A 24,273-nucleotide genomic window follows, 5' to 3' on the forward strand; every position below is an offset into this window, starting at 1 on the left:
TATAAAGTTACAGGGCCCGTTCAGTACTGCTTGCAGTCCTAGTTTCTCTTAAGTTACATAATTTACACACAGTGTCATTACTATGCCAATAGCCATCCTTTGTTACATCCTTTTAGAGTGAAATTATGAATACATGTCACATGTTACACTTTTGGTGAAGTTTTTTGTGTTTCCTGCAAAACTTGAAAAAATGAGTTAGGCGATTATTTTAACAGGGTGACGATATTGACATTCTCCAAAAAATGCACAAAAACTCCTTCTGCCAATGGGGGGCGGTAATGCTCTACTTTACCGGTTCAGCGGCCACTGGTCGAAGAAGAAGACCGCTGCGGAGTAAACTACTGCCTCCCTGCCCTCTTCCAGCATCACCAGTCTCCACCATCATCACTTCTCCTCAGAGTTAACACACACAAAACTGGATCCTATTGTCATCTACCTGCTTAAATCGATCAGCTGATATCAGGTATTTGGTCATGCCTTTATAACCGTGTGGCTGTTGTCCGTGTCAGTAAGCGGGACAGTGAAGCCTGCAGCTCGGGCGGTGGTTTGCTTTGCTCCCGTTAGTCGCTTATTGTGACAGCAGCTAGGCCCGCCGGGTGCCATGGAGATTAGCATGCTAACACAGCTAAGATAACGGCCTGCGCCCTTTATTTAATTATAAAAAAGGTTTGACAAATCCTTTACCTATTGGAAAATACTTCATAACATGAAATGGCAACTTAATAAGCGATTTATGATTAAGAAACAGAATATGAAATGATAAAAAAAAAAACAGTTTTCATTTGTTAGCAAATGAATTAGCATGTAGGGGTGTTGGAGCATCTCGGTTGTCTAACAGTTGTGGACACTCACGACACAAAGCTCACATAATAGGATTAGCGTGAGGATATGGACATGACCAATTTGCTGTTGGTGTGTGTGTATATGCTGACATGACTACTGACACCATTATTTAAAACGCTGCTGGCTCTAAGCTTTAATTACCTGATAATATCAATTTAACTTGAATGGCTGTGTATTGGCATTTGTGATATGATACTTCAACGAGGGTTACAATTAATTTTTACTTTTTTCCTAATCTTATTTTAGAAAAAGCCATCGTATAAGAAACACAATTATATGCAGAAAAAAGTTACTTGCATTTATTACATCACAACATCACTCATTTCTGTGCAACTGGTCTGCAGTGAATCTTTATTTGTAAACAAATTAATTACAAATCAAAAAAGTATTTTTGAAAATCTATACAGTGCACTAAATGAATGCCGACGCTAAAGTGTAATAATATTTTCAAATCATAATTGAGGGATTCACAATTTGCGTTACCTAGCCTAATAGCTGACATTTAGTTTGTATATTTTTGGAATGAAACACCCTCTCATTCTTTCATGGTTAGCCGTGTCATTATGGAGAAAAACAGATAAAGAGAACATTGTTAGCAACAGCTTGCTGGTGTTCACATGTTTCCATTATGACAAGCCCAGGGCTACCGGGGCAATGCTGCACAGCTACTGGTCCAAATATCAGAATCTAGATATGCAGTGCTGATATGTGTAGTTTGCATAATGTTACATTTTCTGAGTTGCCTTACAGTTGTTGGAAATATCTTTCTCCCTTAAGCATCCACCATTTACACCAAATGTTTATTTTAGTGTTTATTGTGTGATTACATGTTGTCACAGTAAAGCTATGAAATGATTTGTGAGTTGCAGCCCTACTTAACGCCCAATATTTATGTCAAAACATTTAATTATCTAACTCTAAATTTAAAATTTAAGGGGGAAAAATCAGAAGCTAGGTGTGAAGAATTTTTTAAAGAGTCTCTTCATTGTACTGTAACATCTTCTCTTCCTCCTGCAGTATGTCTGACAAGAGTGAGCTGAAGGCTGAACTTGAGAGGAAGAAGCAACGGATCGCCCAGATTCGAGAGGAGAAGAAGAGAAAAGAAGAGGAGAAGAAAAAGAAGGATGTAAGACTTCGATACAATAACCTAAACAAGATATATTTCACGCATCAAAGAACCTACTGGGCTGCTGCTTTGTTTTTAGCTTGCTCTGTTTTCTGCAGGGAGACTCAAAGCGTGGAGCTGAGGCGGGCGGCGGATCCTCAGGCGGCCATGAAGACTCTGACCTAGAGAGGAAGAGGAGGGAGGCAGAGGCGCTGCTTCAGAGTGTTGGCATCACCCCTGACATACCCCATGGTAAATACACAACGCCTGCATGCTGCTATTTTAACCTTTCTCCTCACTTATTTCCCATCACTTGCTGGTTGTTTGCTTTAAGGAAATGCAGTGTCTATAAAAGTCACCTCTAACTTTGTGGTCTGGTTTGGTTTTTGTCACTGCCACTCCCACCAACCTCACACAATATCTGAACATTTTTACATGTTGTTAACTGTTTGTGCATGACACCTAAAACCTGCCTGCCATTTATTTTCATTCTCTCTTCTCTCCCCCTTGTTTGTCCTTGTGTCTTTTGTCCCCCTTACTGCATGCAAACTCATTCACACACTTCTTCCATACCTCCCTCCCTCCCTCACTCACTCACTCACTCACCCCTTCTCTCACTCTCTCACTCACTCACCAATTCATTGACTTTTCGCACTTACAAACATGCACACGCACTTACAGCTCAGCCCCTGAGGGTAGTAACAGAAGATACGTGTCTGTTTCACTACCTAGTCCCCGCCCCCATGTCTCCTTCCAACAAATCAGTGGGAAGCGATGCAGGAAGCCAAGATTCTGGGGACGGAAACGCAGGACCAAGGTCTGTGTGTGTGAGAGACGGTTGTTTTATTGTCATTTTATGTAATTTTGGGTTGTACCTGCATGTGAATTGTGTGTGTATTAACATGGAAGATATACTTGATGAATTCTGACCTGTCTCCTCTTTGCCTTTTCACCGGCACGCTGACATTTCTCAATTAACACACGCTCCGTTCTCCTTCTCTCTCTGTCTTTCTTCCTCTCTGTTTGCTGTCTTTCTCACCTTTTCACATCTCTTTATTGGCTTACCTTTTGCCTGTCTTTGGTTTCATCCTCTTGTTTTCCTTTTTTCTTTCTTTCTGTCTGTCCTGTCTTTCTCTAACTAACACCATCTGGTGGTTTGGCTGTATTAGGACATTGCATTGGGATCCTGACCCCTCCACTCTGCAACTTCACTCCGACTCTGAGCTGATGGGGTACTGCTCCTCCTCTCTCCTTTAGCTTGTCTTCCAACTTTATTCAGTTTTTTTTTTGTTTCATCTTAAATTTGTCTAAATGTGTTCAATATTATGTCTGTGCATCATTATTTATGTCTCTACATGTTAAATTTGAATACAGTTCTGCTTTGTTTTGCAAACCTGTGTATGTGTGTGCTTATTTCCACCATGGTGTGTGTGTGTGTAGACGTGGAGCCGTGAGGCTGGGCATGTCCAAAGTGACCCAGGTAGACTTTGTCCCAAAGGAAATGGTGTCCTACTCCAAAGAAACACAGACACCCACCGAGGCATTGACACACACTGATCAAAAACCAGGTAAACAGAGATTTACGCAAACAAATGTTTTCCTTACTTTTCAGCTTTGCTTCATCAAAATGTAATAAAAATCAAATCAAATCTGTGTGTGTTCCAGATGAGGAAGAGGATGAGGAGATAACTGCTCCCCCAACAGCAGACGATGCCCAAGAGGAGAAAAAAGAAGATGGTGAACAGCAGGAGGAGGGTAAGGACAGAAGTTTATAACAGGTAAACCTTTATGGTGTGATCTAACGTAGTGGCCTTGCCGTTAGTTTGTGGACACCAATAATTGTACTTTAAAAGAGCTGACTAATGAAAAAATATATAAATAAAAAGTCTCAACTGTTTTCTCATCTTTTACTACCTTTTTACTCTTACATTAAAGGGACAGTTCACCCATTTTTTCCTGTACATGTAGTGCTATTAATACGTTTAATATGTAGCCAGTAAGCAAGCTTTTCTTGTATTTTCCCTTCTTTCTATATTGAATATTCAGACACTCCCAAAGAGTTGACAGAAGAAGAGAAGCTGCAGGTCCTGCACTCTGAGGAATTCCTGTCGTTTTTTGAGCGAGGCAGCAGGATCGTGGAGCGAGCTCTTGCTGAGCATGTGGACGTCTGCTTCGACTACAGCGGCAGAGATCTAGAGGATAAGGAAGGGTGAGGCACATGTTAACAAAACTTTGTGTAAATGGTGGAGAAAGAAGTGAAATGACAGACTAGATTGGCAGGGTTCATAATCTTTTCTGTCTTTTTTTGGTCCCTTGCAGTGACTTGCAGGCCGGTGCAAAGTTGGTTGTCAACAGACAGTTTGCAGATGAGCGCTGGACTAAAAACAGAGTGGTCACCTGTCTCGACTGGTCTCCTCAGGTGGGCTATGTTTGTTATTCATCCCCACAGAGTAATGGGTGTAATGTATCCTATGACATGTCCAAACCGTACCCTGGTCCGGGGCTCAGTCCCACCAGACCAACTAAAAATCATCTGTTAACACTTTTATTTGTGACTCTTTAATGAGTCTTCCTCGTCTTCACTGTGTCTTCTCTGCATCTAAATCTGTGCCTGTGTTCCTTTCAGTATCCCGAGCTGCTGGTGGCTTCATATAACAACAATGAGGATGCTCCCCATGAGCCTGATGGAGTGGCACTGGTCTGGAATCTAAAGTACAAGAAGGGTACACCGGAGTACATCTTCCACTGCCAGGTGAGGAAAAATTCACATGCAATTGCACTACAAACACTGGCATGAAGACATCATGTTTAAGAGAGTTTGCATCACTAGATTAATTGTTTTATGGTTAACATAACCAAATGCTTAGGTAGAGCAGATATATTTCGACTTGTAACATTTTCTTCCTCCAGTCAGAGGTAATGTCAGCCGGATTTGCAAAATTCCACCCCAACCTTGTGGTGGGTGGGACATACTCTGGACAGATTGTCTTATGGGACAACAGGAGCAACAAGCGCACCCCTGTTCAGAGAACTCCCCTGTCTGCAGCTGCACACACAGTAAGGCTCACACATGCTCACAAACTGCTTGATTTAAGTTCTACTAATATGATTAACGCAACTGTGGGTTTCCAACTCCTCCATCTGTTCTCTGCTGTGTTCAGCACCCAGTCTACTGTGTGAACGTGGTGGGAACCCAAAACGCCAACAACCTGATCAGCATTTCCACTGATGGTAAAATGTGCTCCTGGAGCCTGGACATGCTCTCCCAGCCTCAGGTACATTAAACTTGTGATTGATGATGCACAGACATGCTGTTGTAAACACATCAGAAGGCAGCGTCTGAGGCTGTGTGTTGGTTTCCCTGCAGGACAGTCTGGAGCTGGTTTTCAAACAGAGCAAAGCGGTGGCTGTCACCTCCATGGCCTTTCCTCTGGGCGACGTCAACAACTTTGTGGTGGGAAGCGAGGACGGCTCGGTCTACACAGCCTGCCGCCACGGGAGGTGTGTGGCTTTTGACCTCTGTCCTTATTAGCACTAAATGTCTTCATAAGGACAGATTTTTGTTTGGCTTACAACCACGATGCAGCAACACTGTGACTTCCAACAAATGCTGGAAAAGCCTACGAGGTAAAGAAGGTAATTAGTCCGAGTCCTCACAGTTATTTTGATGTGTGTGTTACAGTAAGGCGGGTATCACTGAGGTGTTTGAGGGCCATCATGGTCCTGTGACCGGGCTCAGCTGCCACAGTGCTGGAGGACCCATTGACTTCTCTCATCTCTTCATCTCCTCCTCTTTTGACTGGACTGTCAAACTCTGGAGCACTAAGGTGAGACGTTTACCATCACATACAAGCTGCTGAACTATCAAATGCACTATTAGTCACATTTCTTAACATGAATCCATTTCTCCCCCCCTCTTCTTCCGTACAGAGCACACGCCCTTTATACTCGTTCGAGGACAGTTGTGACTATGTCTGTGATTCCATGTGGTCTCCAACACACCCTGCTCTGTTTGCTTGTGTGGACCTAGCTGGACGTCTGGACCTGTGGAACCTCAATAATGACACAGAGGTATGCGCAAACACACACACACAATGCACTGCAACCTAAGCCCTTCATTTTACCCTTGAAAAAAACAGTTTCACATTGTGGAAAATCTGCCTTTTTACTTTCTTGCAGTGAGTTAGGTGAGAAGGTGATAAAAAACAACAACTCTCATGTCGATAAAATAAATATGTAGCTTGTTTAGCCTAACTTAGCACAAAGACTGAAAGTGTGAGCAACTAGAAAGCTTACACTTTGCATTCAGTTTTGTTTAATTTATACAAAAACGTTATCAGAAGTTACATCTCACCCTTGGCAAGAAAATGATTACTACCAACATGTCCATCAAGTACAGATCAATCATATCATTTTGAACTACAATTTCTAATATTATTACTTGGGCCACATAAACGTGGTTATGTTAGAATAGGAACACTACCGACAATCTAAAAATCTGCATTTTTGTAAGCTGGTGTGTTGTTTTTTTTTAGGTTCCCACAGCCAGTGTGTGTGTGGAGGGGGCTTCAGCACTGAACCGTGTGAGATGGGCTCACACTGGCAAAGAGATTGCCACCGGGGACTCAGAGGGACAAGTGCAGGTCTACGACATAGGGGAGGTAAGATGTCATCCCATGTTTCTATGATGCTTTGGTTCCTAAGGAGGTCATGTGTAGAACATTTTTGTCAACAAGATTATGGAAACACTACTGGCCCAATTTTTTTTTAAATTTAGGGGAAAATGTATCAAGCGCCAATGAAGAACCTGTTAAATTTTGACGTGTAGATGTTGATCCTGATGCTTTCTGGCATCACTCTCTCCAACTTGTCCCTGACATGGTGATAAAATGTGCTGTTTTTTCTTTCTGCAGCAAATTTGCGTGCCTAAGGCTGATGAGTGGACTCGCTTCGTCAGGACGCTGGCTGAGATCAATGAGAACCGAGATGAAGCTGAGGAACTGGCCAACGTCTGATGTTACCAGCTCCACACTTACAACTGTCCATTCATTTCCCTCCAGTACACTACATCACCTATAGCACACTACACGACACTGCCAGAAGAGCCGCGCTCTCCTCTCTCTGGCTTCCAGCTTTCCCACCTTCTACAACATGAATTGGCCTGAGGAGATTTGCAGAGCTAGAATGGATAGAAAAGACAGTTTTAGACAAGTTTTAGATGTGTTTTAAATGTGTCTTAAAGGGTTTTAGTGTACATTTGTAGGGACGATGAATGTCAAGTGTAGCAGTAGTAGTACAGAAGCGAGAAAGTTTAACTGAGAGGAATACACAGAAGTGATTTTTGGCATAGTTGTGACTTCTAGCTTTGATAACATCCTCAGGGCTCCAGAAACTGCTTTTCTCCTGAGGCCTCAACCAACTCAGCCCTTTTTTAAATATGCAAACCTTTGTACTTGCACCTTTTTATTACCATTTGAGTGTTTTTACATGTTTTAATATTTTCAGGACACACTTTTGCACATGGCTGTCAAAGTGTTTTCAACAGAGCGAAAAGAAAAGCTGACATATCACTATCAGGTCCTCTTTATCCTCAGCAGCACTTAAATTTGATGACTTAAGCAGCCAGTGTGCTTACACATGCACACTCTGGCCTGTGCATTAGTGTGTCGTTCTTACATTTCAACCACTACAATATTTAATATTTATTCTGGTGGTTGCACTTATTTAAATATTTTGTGTATCGTTTAAAAATGCTGCTTTGTACTTAAAGCTTGAATAGTACATTCCTAACATTAGCACTACAAGCTTTTTACCAGGCAAAATCTGTTGGTATACTTGCCTTGGATTTATTGACACTAGTACAGTTAAAGTGATTTCTGTACCAAAGGTTATTGTTTTATACTCTGTACCTGTGTAATGAGTAGTAGAAACAGTTCCCTGACTCGTCCTCTTTATGAGGATCTAAATAAACTACATTAAGGTTTGAATGGAGGTGTAAAGCTTAGGTTGGAATCCCACTTTTACCACAGCACATGAATCAATTTATTATTTTCCTCTTTCCATCAACTGTTTAATTCCTTCCAGGATGCAGCAGTCCAACCTCAGCAGGCTGGTAACAATTTCAGCTTCAAATGCTTTCTCTTTAATGTTTAAAATAAGCTAAAAATGCACTGTAGCAACCATATTTGATAGAACATGAACAAGATCAGTATTTGCATTGACTAATTGTACTGTATTCTTTCCTCTTACTGTTCCTGATACAGTTAATGGTTGCACTTTTCCATTGGAATAAAACTCAAAGACATATTGGTAAAATTAAAACCATATGGATGATTTATTTCAATAAAATACAATGACTGGATTGAGATACATTTAATTTATTAATATCTAATTCTCTTCTCATGATTCTTGTTTTATCAAGAAAACACTTAATTGAAAAGTTCTGTACATCAGTAAGAGTGATTCTCAGAGACCAAGGCCCACATTGCCATAACATTACAGGTACTGTATAATGATGTTACGGAGCTCTGTCAGGTAACATTTTCCTTCCTGTCAATGTGCTGCCTCAGTACAGTTATACAATATGTACAGTTTGTAGCCTCCTGTGGGAGGGCCAAATCGAGAGTGAAGCCCCACACGCACACCATGCTGAACAATCTAATATTTCCTATGCCCGCTGTTCAATAAGAGAAGTCCTACTCGCACTGAGTATCAGACGGAAAACTGAATAAAAATCAAATCAGCTACTCATGAGAGAGAGGAGTGCCCGAGGCTCCTTTTTATACGAATGCTGGAGAGAAGAACACAAAAGATGGAGATGCCAGGAGCGTGCAGCCACTGAAGATACCACACAGTCACAGCTGGTCCCGTCGCTGTCTGCTCGGTGACATCCGCAGCCGCAACCAGCTCACCACCTCTAGCTGGAGACCAGCGGAGCACACCTTCACCCTGGTGTTTGTTCCCAAATGAATGCCCCCCTATTTGTGGAGTAAAATTTAACTGTGTGTGTGTGCGTTTTGTTTGTGTATCTATCTAAGTGCCTGGCTCCTGGTAGAGGAGGAGAGGGATGGCGAAGTGATATGAAGATTCAGACCTCTATGGGTCCTGAACTGGCGTGGCAGCGACTGGCTCCGGGTGATGTATGGAAACCACACCGGAGGACTTGAATTTGGGAAGGTGGAGGCCAAATTTGTTCTCCACTCCGGCAAAGGTAGCTGCAGCCAGGCGGTAGCCTCCGACGTGGTCGGCGTTAATGGGAGGAAGCTCCGAGATGCGAGACTTGGGTGTGGGCTCAGATCCTGACGGACGACTGCAGAGAGGGGACGGGAGTGATCATTACACAACATAATGGCATTTTGATGTATAAAATGTAATCTTACTGTTTTTAGCATTTATATCTTCGCTCATTCTCGACATATATAGTTGAGTTTGTACAAATGAAGGGTGAATAAAAGTGACTAAACCGCTCCCGCTACTTTTAACAGGCTGTGGCTCTGTTGGTAGATCGGCCACCCGCTGATTGGAAGGTTGGTGGTTCGATCCCTTACAATGGCAGCCTAAATGTCGAAGTGTCCTTGAGCAAAAACTGAACCCCAAATAGCTCCTGCGTTCATTGGTGTGTGAATGAATTTCCAATTGTGGCAGGTGGCACTGTAGTAGGATAGCCTCAGCCACCAGTGTGAAGGTGTATGTGAATGGGTGAATGAGCATAGTTTGTAGCGTAAAGTGCTTTGGATAAAATCTATATATAAGTGCATTCCATTTACCATTTAACAAAAAGATCAACTTACTGTCCCCCAAAGTCAACGTAGAACCACCGCTGAAGGAGCTCATAAGTCACCAGAGTCACACCAAACTGAGGAGAAGACCGGCACATACGAGCTGGAGAAAAGGAGACACGATTCAACATGGTTTACATGCAAAAACAATCTGAAATACACACTGCTTCTTTGAATGCAACATTACACAAACACACACCTCCAGCTCCCTTCCACAGAGCCCTGAACCCTTCCTCTCTCATAATCTTCCTGAAGCAATCAATGACGCCCGTGTAAGTGGTCTGTCCTGCCCGCGCTGCAACTTGCAGACGGGTCTTGATGACATCAGCGGGCGTCACGAGGGAGGCTGCAGGGATACCTGGGGAGAAGGAGAAGGAAGAGTCAATACACGTTACTTCACACCTGTATTGAATGTGGTCTCAATGACTAAAGGGAAGTAAAAATAAAAACGTGGCATGGCGTTGCCACTAGGTGGGGCTACGGTCCTATTGGTAGCTCTGTAGTTTGGCCATTGTATTTTTAATCATTGGTAGTTTCTGTGACATGAGAAATACCTTCAAAATACTGAGTGAATCTTGATATTATTTTATTGTCGGTGCATTTGTGTTTTTGTCCTGGATCTCTGCACAGATTTGCGCAGTGTACCCGATCCATGAATATGTAGGATATTACTACAGATATTCCCGTAATCTTGCGCCATTCCTTCTGCTAATCCTTCTAAGTGGTTCTGCCAGATAGACCACATTTTTTGTGTTTTTTTGTGTTTACACTGACAAACCAGGCTAAAATTTTGTAAAGCCAGTCAAATATTTTTTTTCTAATGCACTCTAAAGCTGCAGAATTTAGGAAAGAAATCACCCAATCTGGCAACATTTCTTGGGTTGTTTTTTTTTGGCATGCTGTGCCAACCAATCAGGTGCTACAGGAGATTCCATCATATCACAAATATACCAGGCAGACAGAAGTTCTCCCTTTGGCACACAGAGGCAAAGAACAGAGAGTCATGTTTCAGCGCTTTTCCACTAATCATCACACATAGAGCAAAGACACAGCACTGACTGACTGCTCCTGCTGCTCATAGTCTGAGGTTACCTGCAATGGCTCCAGCAGTGAGCAGCTGCAGAGGTCCCAGCCTGCCTTGCTCATCAGCAAACATCTTCTTGAGGTGGGCGTAGGCGGGGAAATAGATGGCAGAGAAGGGGATGTCTCTCAGGAAACATGCTTTAGCGCCCTAGAGAAACGACACAGATGTATGAGACTTAAGTGCAAAGAGAAGAAGTGCATGAATGCCAGACAGTGTGAGTGGCAGTAGATTAAATTTCACAGTAAAAAAAAAACCTGTTTGGACTCCTACCAACTACTCACACAACCATCACTGGGAAGCATGAGAGACAGTGGGACATTCAAAACCACATTACCTTGTAGAGGCCGAAGAAGCCAAGGTCGCGAACAACGCTGACTGCGCTGACTCGAGGTCCAGTGGTGATCTCGCCTGCCACCTGCAGGCGAATCTTCACAATCTCCAGAGGGTTGGTAAAAATCACCTGAGAGCCTCCAGCCTGGATTGACAGGGAGAAGAAGAGCTTGTTCACACATTTGCATAGAAAAGATCACTGCTCCTGCATCTCACATGTACGCAGCTGAGGGATGGGAGCCAAGTCGTGCTCATTAAAAGTAATCGAAGAAATAAAATAAAATCCTGATCAGTCATTTACTTTGCCATTTCCTGGGGCGGTAAGGTGTGCTGGGCCAATGTGTGTAAGGATGAACAACGCTATTAAAAACAAAAACAGAAAAAAACATGTTGCATTGGAAAATGACAATGTAACTCTGGATGCAATTTAGCTTTGCAGTCCACTGTTAGTAATGTCATTGAACTCTGCAAGCAAGTTAATATCACCAATAGGCCGCATGCTTGAGCTTTTATAAAAGCAGGCTCACGCCCGATTTAAGTGACTGTACTTCTTGTTATCCAGTGTCTATTCATGCATTCACAAGCAAATGGAGAAGGATTTAAAAACAATAAGTGTTTGGGACCCAGTACTTACACAGCCACCAGCCAAAATCTCGGCAGCGAAAGCAATTTCGTTGTCCTTGCCGGTGAACTTGTCTCTTACAAAGTCATTCACCTGTGGGAAACAAACACAAGCATAGACTTTCATTTTTTAGACCGCTTTTGTTTTAATTCAGTTCTTTTTTTGTGTGTTGTGTATGATTTTATTGTAAACGTGCAGTAAGCTTTGAAGAAGCTTCTCTAAAATAAATCATTGTTACCAGTGTAACATAACCAGTATGTCTGCAAAGGAATCATGCAGAGGAGGAGGATTATGCGTTGTGTATATGAGGAGAGGTACTCACTGTGAGTTTGATAGCCTTCTCAGGTGCTACACCTATAAGCTGAGGGACCAGACCTGTGGAGCATCATGGGATTATTGTAAGACAAACAGTTGTGTAATGTGATCAGTACAGCAATCTGATGATTTTTAGGTCGCTTTGAGTGGTGAAGTTGCAACATTATTGCATTTTTCATTTGGTTTTCTTTCACTGTGCTTTATCAAGCACACACATCATTGTAAACAAATGTCAAGCTGGTGACCCTGTCCTTTGTCTACTGAAAAGAACATGTGAGGGAAAGAGCTGCTGTTATTTTAAAGCCAGTCGCTGTGAGATTGAATCCATTAGCCACCATTCTGCTAGGACTTTGTTGTTTTTGTGTTCTGTGATTGTCCGACCATATTTCGAAAACAGCCTTTACTTCATCATTAGACCACATCTTTCCATATTTTTCCAGCCTGCTACTACCATGCTTATTCTCAAATTTCCAGCCAAATTCAGCCCAGAATGCACTTTTTTTTGGATCGCTTCCTTCCTTTGGTTTGGACAGTGAACTGAACTCTGATGCACTTGGAACTAAATAGAGATCCCCATTATTAGTGGACCAGAGTTCAGTTCTTCGGTCTGCACCAGAGTTTGTTTGAGCTTTCACACCAGTAAAAAACGACCAGATATTCAACAAAATGCACCAGAGTTTGTTTCAAGCGGACCAAACAGCTCAGGTGTGAAAGCCCCCTTAAAGTCCTATCATGCCGTTATATGAATGAACAGAATAAAAAGCCAGGAGTGATGTGCTTTCACAAAACCCAGGTGCCTTTTCGACCTACCTCTATAGAAGCCAAAGAAACCCTCATAGCGAAGCACCTTCTTCGCACAGTCAAAGCTGTTCTTGTACATCAGCTCTCCAACAAAGGATCCTGTGGACCTCTGGTTCTGCATACGAGTCTTCACCAGGTCGATGGGGTACACGGCTGTTGCCCCCGTAGCTGTGTAAACAAACTCAAGTTTAACAATATTCTTCATATTAGATAGACAGCCAGCAGCCTCTGGCCACGGGGCGACTCACCTCCAGCAATGGAGCCCAGGGTGAACCTGTAGGCAGACTCTGCAAGCTGCATATACACCGGCCTGGAAGTGTCCCCGTGGGCCTGGTGGGAAATTACATATGAGACCATGGATTTACATTATGAGAATTGTTTATGATGATGCCGATGATGCCATCAAAATGTCTGATACATAACAAATAGCTCTGATGTTAAAAGATATTTTACAGATTTTGCAGTTAAATACTGATCGGATTTTAAGTAAAAGACAATAGTTGTTCACACAAACTGCCACAAGAACTGTACCTGTTTTTGGATTTCAGCCAAGTGGTAGGGCAGACATCCTTCCTCTAACGGAGCTATCCTCTCAATGTCAGCAAGATTCAGGCGCCTGGTACACAGATGTTTATTTTCCCGTTATTTATTTCACTGTCATCATACAGATCATTATATTTTTAAGAAGTTTACAGAAGTTAAAGGTGAATTTAAGGATTTAGGCCGGACAGATTCTATCACCGAGTATCGGAGCGAGTGTTTACCCAGAGGGGGAGTGCAGGCCAGACAGTTGGTACAGGATGTCAATTTCCATGGGAGTGATCTGACCAAACTTGTTGGCAGCATGAACAAACTCCTCTGCAGGGAGAGAAAGATAAGAGAAACATACCGTTTATAATAACATGGACATTCCTGACTCGCTCATGTAAAATTTTTAACAGAAATTCAGAGACAAAATATCACAGTCATCTAACAATTTGTTCACCTTTGGTCACGAGTGTGTCCTTCCGCGTGCCAGCCAGTGTGCTGTAGATCTTGCGAATCAGCTCCATGTTGTTCAAGAGGGAGTTGAAGGCATTGAAGTAAGAGAAACTGACCAGGTGAGAGGTGCTGCCACCTGCGGCCTGGTAGAGGAAACACACGTCACTTTGAATAAATCAGTTCCACACACTATGATTGGTTGATTGCCTTGATTCACAGTGAAAAACTCAGGGAAAAATGACTGTGCTTGTAAGTGCTTTTAATCATGTAATATTTACACTCTGTATGAAAATACACATGACAACAATTTGAAAACTCTGCACGCCACTCTGGAGTCCTACAAGAACACCTTCAGCTGTAGACTGAGGTTACCAAAGACCACCACAGAGTTCCACAGGAGGTCTTTTCTACCTGTGGCCATCAAACTGTAGAACAAGTCCCCTTTCTGCAGGGAGGAAAGCTAATATATCGGACTGACTAATATTAACATGTGCAACACCATTTTTCAACACCACGGACTATATTATGGTCATTATAATGTGCAATTTATCTGTATATTACATGCTGCCATGTCATCTGCACTCTACCCACTTAACTTCTTTGACAATTTATTTATTTTTATGTTGTTATAATTCTATTATACATTGGTATTGTTACATTTTTGTTCATTGCTTTTCTTATATTATCCTATATTGTGATTGCTTTTGTAATTGTTTTTGTAACTTTTGAGCAATCTGGAACCAGAATTTCCTTTTGGGTTTAATAAAGTTCTATCTTATCTTAAAATATGAAGACGTGCAGAATATTGCTCAGAAAAAAAATAACCCCAGTGTGTAGAGGCCTTTAATGAGAAAGACAAGATATTACTCAATACTATCATAAAATTTAAATGGTACCTTATTTTAGGCTAGGCTTGTCCCTTAATAATTTAGCTAATACATTTCACTAATGTATTCCTACAGAGCAAATCTAAGAAAGACATCTAACTTCATGGGACAAGAATCTCAGTGTTAACCTCCACATTTAACCCTGTCAACAAGTGTTGCAGATTAAAGTGGGAGTCTATGGAAACACCTATCATAAGAGAACACTGAAGAGCCTGAGCAAAGCTTAAAGGATTTACAAAATTAGAAATTCTCCACAAGCTGCAAAGGACCAGCATTATCCTTTGAGGCTAATTACCACAGTTGTGAAGCGGATGAGAATTTACCTCTGCTGAGTGTGTGCATTTTCATAACCTCGCAGGTCAGAGTGGATTATATTGCTAATAGGCAGTGATCACAGCATAAGTATTGTTTTCACAGTCTGAGAGAAATCGCAAACTTTGTCCTTGTTCGTCTTGGAATATTAACAGTTCCTAGCCTACTAAAAAAATTAAATGAGTGAGCTTCCAGCTATGAAAATGAGAACAATCAGAGCTGTGATTATCTGAAAATAGCACTCATCCTTCAGATAATCAGAACTGAATATTCTCTGTGGCTACAGAGAAATATTTCTGTCAGCAAGCTCTCCATGTGCACACAAACACTCACAGAGACAAGGTTCTCCTCCACAAAGGGTGTGAGCACGTGGTGTCTGATGGTGGCCATAATGTCACTGAAGTCCATGGCGGAGATGACGCCATTCTTCCCTTTGTCCTTCTGGGCGAATGCCTGGCGTGCATGCTCCAACTGCAGCTCCTGAACAACATGACACCACAAGGCTGAGTGTAAATATAGCACGAAGTAAAACTTGAGAAAGAGATGAAAAATATGTGTGTGTGTGTGTGTGTGTGTGTGTGTGTGTAATGGGCACACCTGCAGGAACTGGGTAAACTCGAGGTAGCTGAGGCGTTTCTTGCGGTCGTGTCCAAAGTGCAGGCGGATGAACTCACAGTCCCAGTTGAAGGGGATGTGGTGGTGCACTGTGGTCTGGCTGAAGATGTCCCGCACATTCTCTGCACCACAAGTACACATTGAAATCAATAATCAATCTTGCTGACGAATGACATAAACAATAGTTAAGTCATTCCAATGCCATAACTTAAAGATTAGTGCGTGTGACATAAGAAAGTAAGTGAAGGAACAAATGCATATGAGCGGTTATGCAAGTCCATTCATGTGTAATGACTTAGCCAGAAGAGTAATCTGGTTAAGTATGTCATGTTAAGAAATCTTTCTGTAAAGTGCACTGCAGGAAAAGGTGTAGAATGCTCCGATGACGCAGCACATAGTGTCATTCAGCACGACTGCAATAAACTTGAGAATTTCCTCTTAAAATACTCATTGAAATCATGTCAACTAAATTAAAACCCAGAATAAAGAAAATACATGAAGTCATACCGAAAGAAATGTTTCCAGATCCATTCTTGTCAAACAGCTGGAAGGCTACGATGAAGAGAGTGTCGGGGGCACACAACACTGATTCAAATGCAAGAAACTCCGGGAAAGAGATCAGCCTGCAATTGAAGATGTACGTGTTGTGGGAGAGAAAAATATATGGTTAAAATAACACATCATTGTTTAAAAAGGACTAGTTCACAGAAATAACACAGACAAAAACAAACATTTCCTCTGTTCCTTGGAGTTTACTTTGTTACGAAATGATTTGCATATGCAAACTTCAACTGCAAAGTGTTTATTATCAACTGAAACCTCAGAAAGTAAATAAACAACAGCTGACAGATAAACAATCTTTTTTTCTGTCACCCAGGTTTTCTGAACAGATCCAAACATCAATTCACCTGATCAGAAGAGTGTGTGTGCTCAAACAGTCCTGGAAATAGAAGTCATATCTTATCTGTAAGTGGCAATAATAGCAACTACTAATCAGACATGGCTCAATAAACTGCCAATTAGTAATGATAAGCTGTGTGTAAGTTATGCATGTGTGTGTCTCTGTTAGTACACACCCATCCTTTGTAGTGTCTGCAACAGCAGCGATGAGCTGAACAGTTTTGGGGTTGTGGTGGATCTGCGTGTGTAGTCCTAGATACTTCTGGACAAAGTCTCCTGGGGTCATGAACCTTTCTCCATCATTGTCCGCTACACTGGCATACTGAGGGGAGAAACAAAAAAATCACTTCAGCATTGATACCCAACTATTCATAGGAACCAACCTCTTTTCCCTTTGTCCTCAATAACATTTCTAACAGTAAATATATTTTATTTTAGGACAAATATATATATATCATGATTTATCATGTTTTCTGGTAATTCAATTAATAAATAGTCTATATGAAATTAACATATGGAGAAGCTTTTTTTAATTTTCTACATGCCGATAGACAATTTAGAAAAAGAGGAAATACATTTTTATAGTGTGTCGATAATAACCTACTGACATATGACCAAGCCCTACTACAACAACTGTTTTTTGTACACAAATAAATAACAAACGAAACCAATCTGGTTTTATAATCTACAGACTATCTACAGACCTGTGCTGATACATCTCCACTTATCTCTATAAATTGTGTGTGACTTTTATATAACCTAGAGTTGATCCATCTCAACAGCATGACTTAACATTAGCTGTAACAGCTTGGTAAACCCCCACTGTACTGTAACTAATACCATTCAGGCCAGTCATGAGTGTGAAACATTTGAGAGAACCACAGGTCAGCAGCAGTACTGGACTGTCTGCTGTCGATTCATTGTTGTTGCTGACTTTGTTACAGATGCAAAATTTTTTTTACAAAAGTGTTCAAATAGCATTATTTTAGGGTTGGAGGCTTGCAAAAACTTAAATTCTGTCATTATTCTTTTTACTAAACTTGACTAATGCTGCACCTGAATAACCAAGGTCACTGTCAGCTGTGGCGTGACATGTCAGACGTTCCCTGGCCCACACTTGTGCATGCAAAAGCAGGAACACTGATGTTTTTAGCTTGTGCCTCTAGTTATTTGACCTGTGTCTATCAGGGTCCAGACAACTACTGGGCTGCATGATTATCAAACAGTGGGTCAAACACTCACCACGGAGAACACATAGTAACGAGGTGATGGTTAACTAATGCACTCAGTCATGGTCATGTACAAACCAGTTTGCCTATGTATCCTCTGACATGCTCTGATTCAAAATGTGTATATGTACATAACATGAGTACAAGAACAGTGTGACACTGTGCTTTCTGGTCCGTTAACTACAAGGACATTCAGGTCCTTGCTTGTGATACTGGAGGCAGTGAAAAAAGTGACAGTCATGTCTTAACAGGGACTTAAACCCCCGGGCCCACAGATCATAAGTATGATACACTTCAAACGGTGCTGTCCATGCTTTCCGAGACACTGTCCTTGACCTTAAAAAACACATTCTCTTTACATGTCATGGTGATCAAAGCAGACAGAGAAAAAGCAGCACTTTTCTTGTAGTACTGAACCATAATGACACTTCCACTCACAAAATCTTCTACTGACTCAACATCTATAAACCAAAATTATGTTAAATATTCAACTTCTGTCAGAAACACACTACCAGCTGAATACGACCAGTGACCAGCTGTTCAGTTACAGTTCATTTCTGCATTGATGAAACAACAGGAGTCAGTGCTGGACATTTAACTGTGTGGCTAATGCTGTAATTCAAATCCCATGACAAACCTACAAGCTCATTCCCCAAGTGAAAACAATCCTGGGTTTTCTACACAAACAGCTGTTTCACACGCAAACAGCTGTTTTATAAATACACCTAATGGAGATGTACATGACGGACACATATATTATTATAACTATGCCTTATCCAATATCCACAAAGAAATATTTATGACTTTGTTAGGGTGAAAGCTGACACACCTACCTTCTGGAAGATTGATTTCAGCTCGGTTGGATCCCCGCGTTTGGTAGATTGCACCTAAAACCATACACATTAAAAAAACATTGAGATACTGATCGACAGTAGGCTTTTTTACATCTCCAAAATAAAGCTGCTGTTACAGGCGGTGTACTGGACATAACATGAAGCAAAGCAAGCAAGCTGCTTTAGGTTAATCTCTCCTTGAAAGTGCTCTGAAGGAGAAACACAACCCACTGCGACTGACTGGCATGTCCCATACCATCAAAGTCAAGCGACTACACGTTGGCATATACTCAAGTTTAGCAAGTTTGGGCAGCTAGCTAAATAATCCTCTACACAAGCTCAAACTAGTGTTACAACTGGGGGTAGCCGGCTAGCAAGCACAAACTACTCGTATGAAGAGGACACGAACCGTTGCAATGACATGTTAAGCTTTAAATCGGCAAAATGCGAGAGGATGAGAGCAAACTGACAGCCGGGAAAAGATGCGACCCCTGCTAGCGTTTGTAGGTTTATCTCGGCAGCGTAGTAAACCGATAGCTGCTTAGCATTATCTTGCTAACTTGGAGGTTGTGAATGTCTGATCAAGGCCAGCCACCGCCGGCAGCAGCTAGCCTGAGGATGCTACAGCCTCACAGTACACCGCATCACAGACACCAGACCCGGGCACGGCCGCTGAGTCTAGCGTCGACCATTCCCACACAAGAAAACGAACAGAGGACATGCAGACACGTTAAAGTAGAGGTTTGAAAATCGCTAAGAGAGCGATGCCGAAGTCACCTTGGCCGCCATGCTGGTTTGACGTCACGTACAGTGATCGAGGCGCAGCGTACGCCCTCGGACGTGTTGTAGTCATAGACTGTATATAAATGTAGTCCGAGCAGCGCAGCCTCTCAGGAACATGGACCGATGTGTATCAGCCAGCCAATAACAACTGTGATCCATATTTCATACACATTCTGTAACAATAATAATCGTTTTATTGTGATGCTATCCTGGACAATGCATGTAAACGTGTATGCTCTCTCTCTTTCTTTCTCTCTCTCTCTCTCTCACACACACACACACACACACAGTGAAGCTGATGCAAGGGATGTTTATTTTGCATTGGTGTGAAAACAAACTTTTGTGTGGAAGTTGTGTAGTGTAAATTTACTACCTCTCTGAGTGAGAAAAGTGGATTAAAGAGCAAGTCGAAGTTCCTTTTAGTTTTCTTTATTATCAAACATCAGAATACACTGCCTAGATACAGCGGAAGAGAACTTTGTCAATTTCAAGACGGCTGAAAAAAAGGTGGTCCCGAGTCCAATGATGCCCTCAGTTCTCTCTGGTTTTTCTGTCTGTGTGTAAGATAATTTAATTTAAATGTCGTCTGTTGCTACAGTTCTGTTCTGAACAAAAGGCCAGACTGTAGCTTATTTAGTAAAGCAAAACACTTATATTACAATTAACATAAAATATACTACTTGTAACATGAAATATGCGACAGTTGCAACTGACTTTTCACCCCTTATCTACTACTAATACTACTACACATCACAGCTTAATTTATTATAATTGATTTTCACCTGTCAGCTGCTTACTTGAACATTAGTAGTCTGTATATTTTATTAAGTCTGTATGATTTGAAGTCTGTATATTTTCTCAAGTCTGTATGTTTTTCTTTTTTTCCCCCAGTTTATATATTTTGTAATTTGTATATTTTTCTTAATTCTGTCCATTTGACTGTTTTTCTACTTTATATATAAATATGCTTCTATTCTTGGTTGGAGTAACTGGAACATACCAGATTTTCCTCAGTGGATCAATAAAGTGTTTCTGAATCTGATTCTGATACTATTGCTGTTTATTATTTCTACAACTGGTAGCATACTATTGCTAATGTAACTCCAACTGCTGCTGTTACATCCAGTGATGGAAGAAGATCATTTCTTGAGTAAAAAGGAACAACCCACAGTAAACATAATAAGTAAACATAATTAGTGTGGGACACTACCTGTTTAACACAGATCCTTCAGAGCAAGAACTCAAAAGACTCAATAACAGTTTCTTCCCAAGGGCCATCAGCACAAACAAACACATCATACATTTCAGACACACTCCCACACTGAAACTCTATCACTCATGCTCTTACTCGCTATTTTACTTATTTACTGTTTTTCTACATTAACTCATGGTGCTATTTGTTGTGCCGATATTCATTATTTTACTATTTATGCATACATCTATATCACTCCAATTTTTGCACATTTTCTCCAGTAGGCTTTAATATCCTGCTATAATCTTGAATATAGCAATGCATATAACTTGCACTATATACTTGCACCCACTCTAAACCTACTGTGCACTTTACATATTTTATATTTTAAATTATAACCTTTTTATTGTGTTTATTTCCTTTAGTAGAAGCATTGCTCCTAAATTCCATTGTATACTGGTATACCATGACAAAAAAGGCTTTCTATTCTATACTACCACTAATATTACTATGCTTAATGCTACCACTATTACTACTACTGTTGCTTCTGCTATTATTACTACTAGTACAACATGTGATGACCTACCACTATGCAGTATTACTGCTACTACTGCTGTAAAAAAAAAAAGTATATTGCCTATTCTTTTCACCTCATATCCTTCAATTTGTATGAGTAAGTAAATATGAAAACATTTCTCAACACAAAAATAAACAGCTGCTATCATTGACCTTGGAAGGTATGAGATGTCAACAGTGTTTGTTGTCACTGATAAGGCGGTGACCTATATTGCACTACAGCACTGGCCATGTCATGTGTTATGTAACTTTGTAACTTTGTAAACAATGGCGGTAAGGCATCCGCAGTATCTGCTGGATAATGTCGCATAGAGGTGTTCAAGGTGTTTGCTTTCAAAGCGGTGTTCACTTCCACGAGGCTTAAAAGACTGAAAACTGTACCATGTTTTCCTTCAAACTTTAAATTTAGGTAACAGTATGATTAACATGTTATGCTTTCTGAAATCATGCTATCAGAAACAATACTGTGATGTTTTATTGATGCACAGTCATTAACATTTTTGCAATTACAGCAAAATAAGTTGCAACATTCAACAGAATTAATCATATTGAGCAGCTATAACAATTATTGTGTTGTCAGCGCTGTTTTTCACTCTCTTCATTTATCTTCAATTACATAGTATAATACACAATGTCAACATTAAATCACAATATTTTTTAGTCCATTTATTCATTAATTTTTTTAAACATCATGTAAAATGAGTGTGAGTCTAAATTAAAAAAAATAGTGGTAAATATAGTATGTTACAGGACATGATGTACTTAATTTATTTGTTTTGTTTTATGCTATTTAACATTTAATCAGAAACATGTGACACGTTGCTGTAGTGGTTCAAAATGTCATTATTTTAGCCAAATTTTACATCCACAAAGTTAGTATTTTGAAGAAGCTACTTTAGAACATTACATTTAAATAAAAAGAAACAGCCCATATATTCAAACACTATAACATTTAAAACTAGAAAATTTCCCCTGGGGAAATTCTGAAAGGGCCACAGGGGCTACTGCCGGTGTGTGTACACTATGATGATTTTCTTCAGAGATTTCAAACTATGCCCTTTAACCTCAAAATGTGTGTGTGTGTGTGTGTGTGTGTGTGTGTGTGTGTGTGTTTGTGTGTGTGTGTGTGTGTGTGTGTAGCGAAAATCGCATAAAGCTACCTGTGTGTGTGTGTGTGTGTGTGTGTAATTAAAATCACATAAAGTTACCTGTGTGTGTGTGTGTGTGTGTGTGCACGTGTGTGTTTGAAGCATGTGTATGCATGTGTGAGGAGTGTGCGTGCTTACGCGCATGTGTGTGTGTGTGTGTGTGTGTATCTGTAACTGTAATCACATCAAAGATCAAAGGCAGTCAGATCAAAGCAATCAACAGAATTAACTGGCACCTGTTCCGGCATAGTGACAGCAGAGGTGGACAGACTGAAATTTCTGGCCTCGAACAGAAAGCATTTTTGGCAAAACCATAATACCTATTATTGATCCGACTTCACTTTGAGCGTCCTGAGTTCTTCCTGAACGTCTACATATGTTTTTTTTTAAAGAAAAATGAAAAAATAGCTTTGTTAGAGCGATCTACAAAAACTGTAAAATGTCCCTTTTTCTGAAATCTTCCTGCGTTTTTAAGATGGGAACCAATGAGGCTGTTGGTGGTTTTGGTGGCGCATCTGTGCGTTCTACACCCAAACTATAACTCTGACAGCTTTACCAGAGGATTGTGAGTGAGAAGACAAATTTTCCTACGTTTCTATGTATAAATTATCTCTGTAGAGTGAAATTTGCAGCCTGGATCGCAGTTTTCAAATGTATTTTTTGACAGTTTTTTCTCTCCCTCTACACTCTGAGCGATGACATCACACTCTCACACGAACATTCCATGCAATACACACCCATTATAATCTCAGAATTTCTCCAAAAATGATCATGGTCATTGAATAGGGATTGTTAAAAAACTATATGACCTATCAAAATGTGGATTAATACACCAATACACAAGACTTGTATCTACTGTTTAAAGTTTAAATGGAGTCTCTAGGTGAAATCATGCTGGAGAAGTAGACATTTGAATATCTCCAATTATTGTTCTTTTTGTTTAATTTTTTCTTCTTCTTTTATTTTAAAAAAATCCATTCCATTCCAGAACTTTGTTTTTACAGTTCATTCTGTGCCTTTGATCACACATGACATCACACACACACACACACACACACACGACATCACACATGACGTCACACATGCTACACACATTTACAGTTCAAGATACATTTTTCTTACCAAACCAAATCTAACCTTGGACAGTAATTGATAAGGAACATCAGTTGATTTTTTTTGTTTACCCTTTTAACAGACATAATGCCTTTCCTAACTCTAGGTTTCCTTGTGGGTACTTTAGTTACAAAAACTGTAAGGGGACTTGAAGATAAATTCTTCGAACAAGGAGAGAGTGGAGAAGATGAAGAAACCACACCTGTTAACTCAGACCTGTCTGATTCGTCTGATTCCAGCACCTCATCATCAGAGGATAGCGCAGGTGGCAGCTCACCAGTGTGTGGTAAGAGGCTCTTTAAAACCAAAAACTCACAGAGACCAGATCCCTGTAGGAACATTTGTAGATTTTCAAATGATTTTAATAACTGTTGGATGAATGCAACACTACAAGCTACACTGAACCTTAAAGCTGTGCAGACCGAGTTAATACACCAACAGCCAAGTACTTTGATGCAATTATCAACAACACCAAGATTTGCAAGACTGTTTTTAGCAGCCCTCCACAACCCAGGGAGGACTTTCACTAAAAACCAAATCCATAGGGTTTTGAAAGAATTAAGTAACAAAGTACCTCAGTTGCTTATGTCAGAGCACAATGATGTACTTGATTTAGTAGAACCTTTATTCTCCTGGTTAAAGCAGTGTGGGGTGGAAACAACTATTCAGGTAGAGGAAAAAAGCAGATGTGAAGAATGCCAAAACACCTCAGATGGATCCTTGTTCCATGGCAGTGTCTACTTTTTATCACCGCTAAGACAAAAGAGCTCGGTTTTGTCTCTTCTCCAACATGGTATCAATCACAGCAAAAAAGAACAGTGTAAGA

The 24,273-nt window shown here is 40.7% G+C and overlaps 2 protein-coding genes across 7 annotated transcripts; one reads left to right on the top strand and one right to left on the bottom strand.

Moving 5' to 3' along the window:
• Nucleotides 1–264: 264 nt before the first annotated feature.
• Nucleotides 265–8,269, top strand: LOC131980124 (dynein, cytoplasmic 1, intermediate chain 2a-like). Of its 4 annotated transcripts, none has more exons than XM_059344301.1 (17): nt 265–463; nt 1,861–1,969; nt 2,068–2,200; nt 2,630–2,765; nt 3,118–3,180; nt 3,389–3,516; nt 3,614–3,703; nt 3,995–4,157; nt 4,268–4,367; nt 4,575–4,700; nt 4,859–5,005; nt 5,110–5,223; nt 5,316–5,449; nt 5,631–5,775; nt 5,879–6,019; nt 6,484–6,609; nt 6,862–8,269. In XM_059344301.1, exons 2-17 carry the CDS (start codon nt 1,862–1,864, stop codon nt 6,961–6,963), a joined length of 1,956 nt encoding a protein of 651 aa, XP_059200284.1. In that variant the 5' UTR covers nt 265–463; nt 1,861; the 3' UTR covers nt 6,964–8,269. The 4 variants fall into 4 exon arrangements, with proteins under 4 accessions (XP_059200284.1, XP_059200285.1, XP_059200286.1 ...); XM_059344302.1 differs by having other exon boundaries at nt 2,681–2,765; XM_059344303.1 differs by lacking the exon at nt 3,118–3,180.
• On the bottom strand, nt 8,259–19,481 carry LOC131980123 (electrogenic aspartate/glutamate antiporter SLC25A12, mitochondrial-like). 3 transcript variants are annotated; one of them, XM_059344299.1, is made up of 18 exons: nt 19,413–19,481; nt 18,636–18,689; nt 16,750–16,895; nt 16,181–16,296; nt 15,656–15,795; nt 15,392–15,538; nt 13,864–14,002; nt 13,643–13,736; nt 13,410–13,494; nt 13,127–13,208; nt 12,888–13,046; nt 12,085–12,137; nt 11,775–11,855; nt 11,145–11,285; nt 10,819–10,957; nt 9,926–10,084; nt 9,739–9,829; nt 8,259–9,257 (listed from the first exon to the last, which is right to left on the bottom strand). In XM_059344299.1, the coding sequence occupies exons 1-18, from the start codon at nt 19,422–19,424 to the stop codon at nt 9,044–9,046; spliced, it is 2,052 nt and encodes a 683-aa protein (XP_059200282.1). In that variant the 5' UTR covers nt 19,425–19,481; the 3' UTR covers nt 8,259–9,043. The 3 variants fall into 3 exon arrangements, with proteins under 3 accessions (XP_059200282.1, XP_059200281.1, XP_059200283.1); XM_059344298.1 differs by lacking the exon at nt 19,413–19,481 and adding an exon at nt 19,295–19,342; XM_059344300.1 differs by lacking the exon at nt 19,413–19,481 and adding an exon at nt 19,269–19,295.
• Between the last annotated feature and the right edge of the window lie 4,792 nt (nt 19,482–24,273).

This window comes from Centropristis striata, chromosome 11 (assembly GCF_030273125.1).
Source record: "Centropristis striata isolate RG_2023a ecotype Rhode Island chromosome 11, C.striata_1.0, whole genome shotgun sequence".
Taxonomy (NCBI): domain Eukaryota; kingdom Metazoa; phylum Chordata; class Actinopteri; order Perciformes; family Serranidae; genus Centropristis; species Centropristis striata.